Below are 13,213 nucleotides of genomic sequence, written 5' to 3'. Positions count from 1 at the left end.
AACATGTATTGCTTCTAAAAGGGTGAATCACGATGAAAAACTTTAGTATGTACAACGCAGGGTTTCTAGTTGATGTGTGTATGTTTGCAATTTGAATTTTTTGTAGGTGAAATAAAATATCTCATTTTCGGAATTGTAACGTGCCCTCTTGAATTGAATTCACAGCTTGGGCTGAATCATGATTTGAATGAATTGTAAAAAGCTTTGATACTCCGTTTCTCACGGTAAGCTGTGATATGGGAAGAGTGAAGAGATTTGAAGATCAATACATGATAAATAGAAAAGAAAAACAGGGGCAAAACAGAAAACCACGCCGATGGCTGTGGGAGCATAGGAGAGAGATTCTTGGAAATCGACAACTTCCGGTGTGGCTTTTGGACGGCGTCGACTCTGCGACCCAAATCTCTACAACAGCGCAGCGCGGCGCACAGAGCTCCACGGATTGGTCAACTGTAATGAACCACCAGACGGCAAATATGCCTCTAAAGATTTTACAATTTTAATAAGTCAAGTATTTTCACTTGAATTCCGGAGAAGTCTTCACTACAGGGTACTACGATAAGATTTTTGGTTTTCACATGTGACCGTTCTGCCAGGGTCTTCGGTATTTAGTTATTCCCTCCTTCTTTATTTCCTCGCTATTCTTCCGATTGAGGTAATTTACCACTTCGGAACGCGAATGTAAATGTTGGAGATAATGGAGGGGAAAAGGTGGTGCGGGTGGTAGGGAGGCATAAGGCTTAGCAGTGAAACTGTGGCAAGTTGTGGCGCGAATTAGCGAGGTAGCGGACCACGACTGGATGGAATCTTTCAACTTTCAGTCGACTGCCAAATACCACCAAAGCAAACACGACGGTATATAAAGAGTGTGAGTCAGGTGTAACTGGACAGCCGGCGGCACCTTTCTGGAGATTCGGCAGAACGCTTCGGCCGGCGACTTAACATATCACGGGCTTCGCGAACCTGTATCGGTATGTCGGGGATGAGGTTCGGTATATTGTTTACAAGCATAATTAATTACCAAATCGCTTATCTGTCGCAAGCGCACAGAAGGTGTTTTGTACGTTCGAGCGTAACTCCACCGGAATAAAATCAAGCTGGTACCAACGTTCCGAAACTTGGTTTACAGCGATGCGAAACCATTGCGTTACGCAACAAGTTGTACGCAGTGTCGTATTATTGAATCCACGGCACTTGAAAATTGTTGACATTTCGTTGATTCACCGTTTAGTACATTTCACTATACATATAATGAACACGATGCCGATAGACGAGACATGTACGTCCGATTTTGGCCAAAACATTTTTATCTAGACACGATTTCCGTTCTCTACAAATTTTCCGCTTAGATAAATACTAAGAACACAGATATCCTCGGCATCGTGACGGTGAACCGAACCTGCGGAAAATTCATCTGTAACCTGTGAGAATTTCCTCGTGAGTTCTCGACTGGCGGCCGCTCGGATGTCTGGTGGAGAATGGCTAATACAAGAGCAGGAAATCTATGTATCAGGACGTGTCCACCGGGTGATAAATAACAGTGTGTTGGAAATAATATCTCGACTTGATGTAACTAACCGTATGGGATTTGGATGGAAGAAATGAGGTGTGTTAAATTTTCTGAAAAAAGGTACGCGACCGTTGTGACAGGCGTGAGAAGACGAAAGTGTAACCTACAGTTAGATCAAAGTAAGAACAACAAAGTCGGGATGCCGTCGTTTCTCGAGAGCGGGAGGCGTGGAGGAGGAAACCGGCGGGATGGAGGCTGATGCCGGTAGGAGCATAGAGAATAATGTGCAGAGCGCGAGAGCCGAAGAGGTCCGGAGGGGGATCCCGTCAAACTTACCACGCGCAATACAAAGTTTACTCAATTAATTTACTCCTTGACAGTTTACCCGTACCAACCCTCCGCGGCTTGTCGTGAATAAGGGAGTCGGAAGGATAAGTGGCTCCTGGAGTAAACCTGCCAGTTGCCACGCTTTTCACCGTGTAGAAGCCGTGTCGACTGTAGAGCAGAGAGACACGAAGGGAACTGGCAAGAATTCGACAATTACGTGACTCGGGCGTAACTGATGATCACCACCGGCAGCGGTATAAGTATACCGCCTTCCTTCGCGCGGAGACAGCCAGAATGTGCAGCATCATTCGGCTAACTGGTTTTCGCGTCTTCCCGCCAATGATCCCGGCCCACGTGCCACCATCTGCTGCAACGAGCCGAAGTGCAGCAGTGTCCACGGTACATCCAGCCCTGACGGTGTCCATTTACCTCGTCCAACATTCGAACCCCTCACAAATTTTTTTCTTCAATTTTTGCTGATTTGCATTTTCTTGCTGATTTTCACAGTCAAATCTTCTTCCCAAGACTAGATACAGTACGGTATACATATTTAGGATATCTACGATAAAGTCCGGCGTCTTCGGGAATTTTTCGATAACACCGTCTCGTCACAATACGAAATGTATGTGACACGTCCACGGTATTTGGACGCAGTTACCGAAGACCATCCGTATGATACGAACCTGGCGGTTCTTGTATCGAAACCCATCATCCCCGGATTGTAAGATTGGCAAGTTTTACACAGCGAGAAAAATAACGAGAAGCATTATGTCTACCTAGACCTGCAACGGTCTCCAGATGAAGTTTATGCGGCTCGCTAAAAGTGGTACCTACCTATAGTCTTTCATGCATACTAGATGATTGTGTGTTTATGTGTGAATGTGTGTAGGTATAGTGTCGGACGAAGCCTTCTCCGAGACCTCCGTAATCCTGACATAATCCTGGTTTAAGGTCCTCTAAAGCCAGCGGGTGGGCCGGGTCCATCCCGAGTCCGGTCTGGCCCCCGGTTTTTAAGTTCTCAAGGTAACCCCGAGAGCAAATTCGCTTTCTCTAATTCCGGGAAAAATTCTGAAAATGGTTTACGAGCGATCGGTCAAAGCCTCGTCATGCACAATGACTCTACGACCAAGTTACACCTCGAACCATCCAGCCTTACACCAAAACTGGAGAATAAACCGGGAAGAATTTATTTTATGAACGTATTCGAATATTTACGAGGACCTCCCAAATGCTTCACAACATTGATCCAATATAGAACGACCCCGTAACTTCATAATGTAATAAATATCTGCTCGTTCTGACCAAGGTTATTTTGATTCTCGCTGAGTTGGCGTATGTACAACACCGGCAGCAATTTAACGGCCAGAATCCCCGGCCTAGGCTTATAACCCCTGCTTCCGCGGCAGATTGTCCGAACGCTTCATTCCACTCGGTCGAGTAAACCTTAACTTGGATAAATCAACACGTTGGCAAACAAACGAATAAACGAACAAATTAATATTTTTTCGACATGGTAGACGTCGAGGACTGTGGATGGCTGCGGTAAGTGTTATACCTGTATTGGGTGCACCATGGTTGCTCGTTGATCAATCATTGTGATTGGGATCGGGTTCAAGGTTTCAGCCTTAGGTTGCAGTATCCGCCTCCGTAAAATTTGGATGACATTGTTAGATGGCACGGAGTGAAATTTTCGGTCCCTTTCATTGTTCACGGAGGGGGATCAAAGTCGTTCCGGCCGGTAATTTCATCCCGATTCAATTTTACAATATTACTGTTTCAACGCGACTTAAATTTTTTAGAGAGCATCGCTATCAGTTTCTCCCATTGCCAAGACAAGAGTCCGTGGACTCGGAGGGCGAGCCCGAATATGAAAGGCTATCGCACTAAATTAAGAATCTTGGCACGCGAGAGCAGCGAATGGATGCGTTACGGGATACGTAGATGCAGACGGGCATCCGCTCGCATATGTACCGATGGCGTAGATACTGTATATATATATATATATATATATATATGTATATATATATGTATACCTACGCTCGTTTCCCTACAGGTCAGAAGTGATTTTAATTTACTCGGGAGTCTTTATAGTCGCTCCATTGCCGCCGCTGCCGCCGCGACCCCCCTCCCCTTACCGAATCCCCTTTAGACCCTTCAACTGGCCCACTTCTCATTTCCGGGAAATGTATTAGAAAAATATAATAATTTTAATACTTATTAGGTGATGAACTTTGGCTAGGTCAAACGCGACTGCACAGCGATCCCGGAAACTATTTCTGGACGACAATCTGACGTAAACCGAAGTAGCTGACAAGTTGGTTTGCATGCAGTACCTACATCTACAGCGTTGCATGGGATTTGAGTATCAGAGGAATTGACCCGCCATTATTCGTTGGTTAAAACGATTCACCATACAATAGGTGTGTAATGTCTGTAATTCGTAACTACGACCGATCGCCAGTTGGTGGCGCAAGTTTTCGGTAAGATTCGACAATTCAGGGTACGGACGAGAAATAAACCGTCGGAATATAAAATTTGACGGATATTTTGAGCCACGGTGTAGCATTTGATGTCTTTTCTGTATTATAAATAACCAAGCCAAGTTTATCTATACGTAATATGTACAATCATTCGTGTCGCGATGTCCTGTCAAAACTCGAAATGACTGTCGAGAGTTACTTTTACGAGATCCAGCGTTCAAGTCCTGATTTCTTAAAGATATTCACCCTGCGCCGAGACGTGCGAGGCACCTGCATTACGTGTGTAGGTGTACGACCGTAGCATAACTCGGACCGGACGATCCATGAGCAAAGTGGTGTCGTGCTAGGAGCTAGTTAGTAGGCAGCGTACGTGCCTTTTAGAACAAAACACGGAATAATAACGAAAATGAAACGCTTATTGCCCGAAGCAAATCACGCGACGCCTTTTGTTGCAGTAGCGACTGGGAAACGTTTCTTATTGCAAAACGAGTCACCGCAAGCTCCCGATCGTCTAGGCGCGAGGTCGCGTAAAAGTTATACCCCGCCGCGCGACGTTCAAAGGCGGGATGCACGTAGGGTTGGAACGGGATTTGAGAGATGCGAGGAAAAGCGCGGAGAGGCATATTGCCTATACCTAACCTACATATGCATGTACCTGTCGGCTGGTGTCGTTGTGAGAATTCTCCTTACATATGCAGGCTGCCGTGCGGAATATACCGTCGGACATTAAATAGAAATACATTTCACCGTGGCTATACGTATACCCGTGCGTATGCGCGACGAGTGGGATCCTACATGTAACCCGCGGCTGAGCGAGAGGTCAATACTTGTATACGTTTGGCGCACGCACCGACTTCTTGTTCACATGTGTGTTGAGGAAACGTTCATGGCTAAAACACGTGTTCACAACTTTGCCGCGATGCCGTGGCGTGTATGTAGGCACGGGAGGAGGTAGTACTCGTGTGCCGTCGTATGGAACACGCCGTGCGGGCTCGCGCGCGCTACTCGCGGAGGAATCGCGGTATCACGATCGTCGAGGAAAGAGAGAAGATCGTTATATTTTGTGCTCTCGGATCTAACGTCACCGGGTAGCAGAGCAAGAACGCAGTGTACGCTGATGATCGCTGGGCGTTACATGTCCATTTTCATCTCTTCGTGCTGTTCCATGGTCTCATGGCCTCTTCGTACATAGTGTAATAAATTGCGACAGGTTACTCATATTGGAATTGTTGAACAGGAACGGAAAGGTATAACAGATGCCACTGGTATGATTTGCGTTGGCAATTGAAACTCGTTCGCGGCTCAGGAGATATAAAAAAAAAAAAGGGTAAAGGAAAGAGATGATGCAGAGCGGCAACGGGGGGAAAAGAAGAAGAATAAGAAAAAAGAGAAGGAGAAAAAGAAGCAAGACAATGAGACTGTACTGCGAGAGATGGTGAAATTTGCATATTAAATGGCTGGAGATTTATAACATTTGGTCAGAAGAGATGGTGTAGGACTATCTGCCTGTCCCTAATAAATAAACTGCCCGCAAATATACTTACTCCGCGAATCGTTTCCTCAGGGTCAAAACATTTCAAAGATCCGATCATGTAGAACCGTAGACGTTAACGGATAGCGAAATGAAACTCGCCCTGTAAAATCGCTCTTAGCCCAATATAATATCGATAATGCTCCACCAGATGTGGCGAATCACAGGTGAACGTGCTTTTATGCCTTGCAGATAGAGAGGAAAAAAACAAACTCCAGGCGAATAACAATTTCAACATCTAGTTTTTCCACCCGACGGTGTCATTGATTGAAAGGTGATTGAGCAACGGGGTTTCCCTTCACGATGTTACAGAGAAAAAAGTCGGGCCTGCCCGATCCTTATACTCGTAGAATTCAAACCATACCGAGGGCCGTGAGGAGTGAACGCGAGTGCGTTGGATAACACGTCGGATTGTATGAAAAGGGATACCCGAGGGTGAAAATAGTCAAGGGTAACGAACGAGGAAGAAAAGGGATGAGTGGTGATAACAAACACAAATTGGTGGTGTCTGGACTAATAGGCTGCAGAGGTAGGTGATGAATGGTCGTTTACTCACACATCCGTATACCTACCACTGCCCTCGCGTACACTACACGAATGTATAGATACACGCGCGCATGATGGACATCCACACATTGACGCATAGGCCGCAAGTAGGTATACTTCGATCGTTGGTTCAACGGCATGCGAGCATTGAGGTGTTATGTGTAACGTAGTGGTGTTGAATTATTGTGCGTGGGCTCGACGCCGGCACAATAACTGACCCCCACGGGGGGCCCCATCGTCGCTCGGACCCAACACAGGCTCGATTCCTCGCGTGGGATGGAGAAGAGAGATGCTTTTGCACAATGATTTCAATCCCCGGTATCAAGTGATTGCACCCCGTTCCCGATTCAACCTGGCGTGTAACAATGTCTCTCATACCTGTACACGTCGGGCGTTCAATTGAAAAGTAATGCGCCAGCGTCCGGCACGTAAAGGGAATTCGTGCCACAGATGAAAAAGGTATTAGAAAACGGAAGCTGTAAGAGATGGACTTTCTTTCTCTTATTCAAACCGGTCGCAGAAACTTTAACAATTCCGGTACATAATCCAGCATAACGCATCTACGGTTTATTATACACGTATACGTAGTACGTGTGCTCGCGCCATATATTTAGTTATCGTCAAGCCGGTAGAAGAATGATCTTGAACCGTGAAAGACACGCGTCGTGTTGATCTAAACCTCTATAATTATTGCCGGGGAGGTTAGAGACAATAATAGCATCATCTCCGACTCGGAGTTGGAGCCCAAGAGGGCGGGAGAGGAGGCAGGGTGAAGAAGACAGAGAGAAGTTGGACGGCGGGGAAAGGAAGGACGGGAGGGAAGAGGCTTGACACATCTCCAAGCGGTTGATTGATGGACGAGTCCGCCATGTTTATAATTAGAGGCCTCGCGTTTCCGGTCTGTCGCTAACGCATTTGCTAAGACTGTTTCTTAGCCATTCACAGGGTACGTGTATTCAATACCCCATCGAACGTGTCCCAACTACCTATAAACATATGTACGCTCAATATGATGTACCACCGCGGATACGCGGCGAGCTCTTTTTCCTTCCGCTCTCCTTTCTTCCGCTTATCCAATGCGCCGGTTGCCTTCCGACTCGTGATTTTTTACACGGCGACACGCACGAAGATGAAGAAAGCGTTACGGATCGCAAGCAGAATTCTGTACCGTGCAAGAGGTGTGGATTAGGAAAAGTTTTACCGTATAACCGGTTTCGCAGTAATATTCGCGATAAATGCGTAGGTGTGTTCCTCACGGAGTTTGCCGTTGAATCAGACGAGCGACTTTGGCACCCGGCGCGTTGAGAGTACAAACGTTGCATAATATCATCTGGCTTATAGTCGAACCTTTTGCGATCATGCAGCGCGAGGCTCGCCTCGCCAGGAATTAATAGAATAAATATTAGCTCTGGTGATCAACGATTGACGTACATTCAAGGCTCAAATTATTCATTCAAAGCAAACAAACGCGACGTATATCCCCGCGGCCATATTGTCTCCAAGTCGTAGTAATTTCAGTCGCTGTGACAACGACGATCAAGCGATGGTAGGGTAGCCTTGGAAATTGCACGAGAACATTCGTGGCAATTTGTCACATTTTCAACAAGAATTAAATCAAGTTCCAAGGGTTACCGAAAGGTACGGTACTGCCGAGCGGATCGGCGTAGAGTGCGACGTTCAAAAAATAGACACGGCAGACCAGCTGACGACGCACCCCTATAGCGTCCTGTAAAAAAAGCAGCGAAGCGAAGAGCTGGTGATAAGGTGGAAGCTGTTTTGAGCGAACCAAGAGACACGGACACGTGTTTCATTTCCGTAGCCCGCATCGCGCCGTTTCCCGTGCACGTGGACGCTGTGGACCACATCCTCAGGTGGCACGGGGAATGCCAACTGTCAGAACCGAACGGACCGCGAAGACGCGCTTGGGTACGCCAATCGTTATCTAACGTAATTGCAAACTTGTATCATAAACTCACCGCGTTTTTGCATGTAGCTGAAAAGATCGTCCAAGAATTCCTTGCGTTTCGGGTCATCGTTGATCTCGTACAGCTAAAAAATAAGGAAAATCAATGTTTCGTGTGAATTGCAAATATGGCCAATCAATCTTAATTGCCCGTGCTCCGTTGCATGTATTACGTCTAACGATGATGGGATAACGCGTATTACACGCGAGGCCGCGCTATTTCGAGATACTGCAGGCAGTTTGAATTACAGCAAAATATACATGACACAATATGCTACCGGGGATGAAAGTCGAGTATTTCGAATATCCACCGCGGTATCTGCTCATTGTATGTAAATTTTCATTACAACTGATCCCTGACCATCGACGCGTTTAGACACCCGATTTGGAAAAATACCGGCGATATAGGTAAACGCGAAAGTAAAACAACAATAACTAGTCGTTATATCTACGTCATAACGTAACTAATACTTGTTACCATATATCAGAGTCAGTCCGTCGAGGCGAGGGCCAGATATCAGACTACACAGATTTTCAAAGGTAATAGCATAGAAGAGTGGTATACGTTAAAATAAAATATTTTTTTCACCCACAACCGTGTCGATTACACACTGACTTTAGGCTCCCCTTTCGAAAATTCAGCACCTACCGCTACTGCTATTTTCTTTTTACTCTCGAAGCAATTATTATCGGAGCTACCCTGTATGGAAGAGAGAGAGAGAGAGAGAGAGAGAGAGAGAGAGAGAGAGAGAGAGAGAGAGAGAGAGAAGGTAGGAAGGAAGGAGCTTTACTCAACCACGGGGTAAGAAGACCCACTCGAAGAGGCGTACGAGCCGGACGCATGGTGGCCGAGCCATGGACAGATTACTTAGCCCGCGTTATTAATGATTCCGTTTAACCCGCCGCTAACCCCTTCTCTTCCTTTCGACCAAACGAAACTAAGCCCCTTCGGGCAAACAGAACGCATTATCATATTTGTTATGTACGATGTGCTATATCTAATTCGAAAGCTTTTAATTGCTTTTATAATACGGAGGGAGGCAGGAGAGGGCAGCTCTCCTTCCTTCGTAGATCTGCCCACGATAATTTATACTTAACACGTCGCAGTGCAGTCCGAGACAACCGCATCGTCGCACCCGTACCTCTGCTAAGGGATCCCTGGAGGGGACTGTTATTAATTTATTATAGCCATTTGCGAACAACGTATGTACCTAACACTTGCATCGTTTGACCCAGTGCCTTTTAAATGATTATTTCTCCTGTTCTATTGTATCCGTTCTCTGCCTGAAGATGGTACCTTATACACATAATTAATCGTCCCGATACCGCAGGTGTGCAGCTGATCGAACGCAGCTTGACAAACATTTCATACCGTTCTCGGTACGCGTCGCACCAGATTTACGTATCCTATCAACAAAATAGAAAGTATTGTAAAGGAGCTGGTAAAATACCTTGAACTTGGCGACCAAGAACAGCTTCCGCAAACTTGAAACTAATCGGTACCTATACCCAGAATTACTAGGACGGAAGAGATGAAGTTTTCTTGCGATACATCCCGCCGTTCCTGCATCGAATGTTTTAGAGACCCACCCCCGGCGTCTTCCATTTCGGCAAAGCTTCAGTATAATGTATACGGGTCATTCCGATGTGTCTGGATGTGCCCGATACAATATGTGACCCCTGTTACAGATACCTACTTAAACGTACCGACCTCGCAGTCCTGGTGTCCGCCTACCAACCACGAGCAGTCAACCGATACAGTTCATTGCGCGAGCGGAGTATTTCTCAAAATCATTTTGTAGCATTTTCTTGCGCTTTGTTTTTCGTTGTTTCTCTCCACTGTTTCGTTTTTCTTTCCTCCGTAGCACAGAGAAACTCGTTAGAGACGGCACCGACACAACATACTCACGGAGAACAGATGGAAGGTGTGTGTGTGTGTGTGTGTGTGTGTGTGTGAGAGACGGGGAGAGAGATAGAAGTTGAACCAGAGTATTGATTGATCTACCGTTAAGTAGAGACTGACTGACGAGCCTCTGATGCGTTGGAGAAGGGGAAGGAGAAGATGAAGGTGGCAAGGGGTAAGAGGTGAGAGGCAAGAATGAATAAGGGAGTCGGGAGTCGGGAGTCCGGGAGAATGAGACAAACGAGATAAATGAGAACGGAATTCGCTCTCCAAGATTCGTTTGCTCCATTCCCAACGAGACTCCACCCTTCCGGCGTTTTCGGTCTTAGCTTTCCTATTCCGTAGACTCAAAGGTTCGCGCCCTTGCGCGATAGACGATCAGGGACGAGCTGTCGGGTAATCACCTCACCTCACCTCACCTCACCTCACCTCACCTCAGATCACCTCACCTCACCTCACCTCACCTCACCTCAGATCACCTCACCTCACCTCACCTCACCTCACCTCACCTCACCTCACCTCACCTCACCTCACCTCACCTCACCTCACCTCACCTCACCTCACCTCACCTCACCTCACCTCACCTCACCTCACCTCACCTCACCTAACCTCGCCTCGCCTCGCCGCGACGCGACGAGTCCTTTTCAATGTTTACTAACGGCATGCGTTCATCGCTTTCGGATCCCCTCGCAAGTACCATCATTGTTAGATGCATGGATGCGCATTAAATTAGGCATGCATACCTATCAAACTTGCATTGCCTATCCACCCGTACATGCGAGCAACGCCTCGCGGCAGACGTACGTGAGAATCGACCTTGCCGCGTGCATCCTATAATACAGGCATGCGTGCGCACACTTGTGAAACAGCCATCTTATCACTTTCTGTTCCCCGGCTTCTAACCCCGTACCTTTTTGCAACACGTCGCTAGGTTTAACGACCAATAATTATCGATGCTCAGCTTTTTCTCGGCAAAGAGATTGCGATAGCGAAGACCTGGGTATACTCTTCCTGCCTAGCGTTGATAATTCACCGAGATAACCAACAGTTTAACTACGGAAACTTGCCGTATCTGGCAAATTGTAGAAGCGCCGAAGTACACGCGTCGTATCCAATGGCAGAGTAGACTACTTGCAAAAGTTAAAGGTGTAGCCTGGCGAAAAATATACTCAAAGGTGTAACGAGGATGGCACGAAGATCTTATTCGATACGAATAGAAGAGTTAAAATAACAACAACAACAACAACGAGAGTGCCGATAACGCGAGGACCGTGGTAATAATGAAGTAAAATTTCCAACCCACTGCCCCCTTGTAAAACCCTGACCGAGCGATCCTTGTTTTCTTATTGCGTTAATTATGTAATTGGTTGTATGCACGAGTACTTCTATACGAGCGCGAGGGGTGAGGTAGGCAGGCAGACAGGCCGACTGTACGCACCTACACTATTCGCTGAATCGCTCCTTCGCCGAGTGCACAAGCTGCAGCCTCGAGTCAACTTCCGGTAGTAAAGTTTTTAAGGGCAAGCCTTCGCAACGCGTGACTTACATTAACGCCGCTCCCGCGCCACCTATACCCGTACTAACCCAAGAGTTGCAAGATTTACCCGGGATAAGATACATACTCGCGAAATTGCACCCCTTTGTATATACGCAAAAAATCGTTCTTCGACCTTTCACATCATCGTTTGGACTCCGTACTCGACGGAGTCGTATCGGTCATAGCTCTGAAATGCCAGCCGCGCTAGATGGAAAACGGTATCGGTAAGACAAGAGGAGCAAACGAGATTTATTTTCAGAAAATTTACCGGTACAGTGCTTGGCATGAAGCATCTTTCTAGGTACCGAGAAGTGGGTAAGCGACGCGCAGTTACGGTGCATCTTCGAAGATCCAACGTTATCATGTACCTACGCGGGGTAGAATAATAGCGCCAGAACTCCGCCGTTATAACGTGCTTCTAGCCGCGCGACGTGCAGGTATTTAAGTATCACAGATAGCGAAGGCAATTATAATTATTATGACGTAAGTGCAGGACGGCCGTTACGGTCCTATAAAATCTCCATACTAGCTATCAATGCGCGGACGCGACGCACGGTTGCGGTAACGATTTCGCCTGGGTTCGCCATTTGCCGGGACGATGTATTCTTTATACCTTGGCGGTACGTGTATTGTGTGTGCGAGCGTGTGCGTGCGTCAGCGCGCGCGCCCGTATGCATATGCGTAGCAAATACAATGGGTAGGTAGGTACATCGATGCAAAATGGAATCTCGTCGCAGTTATGAAAATGCTGACGACATATTTTGCATGGAAAAATTATATAAATTTGAGATGACGCCCATCAAGGACAATGAATATCAACCAAGGACAAGTTATCCCAACGCGGAATAATGACGCAGTTTCAACTACTACAATTCGTGCCGTTTATTTGTACGCGGACGATCGAAGAACGACCACGGTCGAGGACGAGGACGAGTGCAGTACTCAATGCTTTCCGTCCGCCTATTCCTTGGACCGAATCAATCAGCTTTATTCGTCCGATATCGGCTTTCGGATAAAGATAAATCCTCTTCTAATCTGATGAGGTCTTTCCCACTTGTCCACAATTCCCTTTTCTTGGCCAAAACCGCGTGTAACACTTAACAAGCTCTACGCCAGATTGATCCTACGTTTTTGTTACTTGTCCGAAAGGCCCTTAAAGTGAGATATCCATTCGCTCCTCGTTCTTGTATGATTTTAAACACCAGCCTAATTTTCCAGCCATCTGGAATAACTGCGGCAAATCCACAGTGGTACAACTTGTGGAATAACTCGCGTGGTTTCAATGATTAGACCTTTATGCGCTACCGGAATTGCAACAAAATGATTCGCGCTGAGGATGCAGAGAAGAGAGAACTTTGTGAAGAATGACTGTCGTTTATCTTTGATAACAAGTCTGATTTATCGCCGAGTCTCGCA

At 46.6% G+C, this 13,213-nt stretch overlaps 1 protein-coding gene across 2 annotated transcripts in view; it reads right to left on the bottom strand.

The window, feature by feature from the left end:
* The window catches only part of retn (retained), a 92,964-nt gene that overhangs the window by 19,505 nt on the left and 60,246 nt on the right, over positions 1-13,213 (bottom strand). For both annotated transcript variants that reach the window (XM_069137543.1, XM_069137544.1), the window contains exon 4: positions 8,371-8,443. In XM_069137543.1, coding sequence (XP_068993644.1) covers positions 8,371-8,443 — 73 coding nt within the window. The remainder of the gene's footprint in view (positions 1-8,370; positions 8,444-13,213) is intronic.

Source organism: Neodiprion pinetum, chromosome 7, assembly GCF_021155775.2.
Source record: "Neodiprion pinetum isolate iyNeoPine1 chromosome 7, iyNeoPine1.2, whole genome shotgun sequence".
Lineage (NCBI taxonomy): Eukaryota > Metazoa > Arthropoda > Insecta > Hymenoptera > Diprionidae > Neodiprion > Neodiprion pinetum.
The sequence above is the reverse complement of the archived record's forward strand: the minus strand, read 5'-3'. Positions and strand labels throughout refer to the sequence as shown.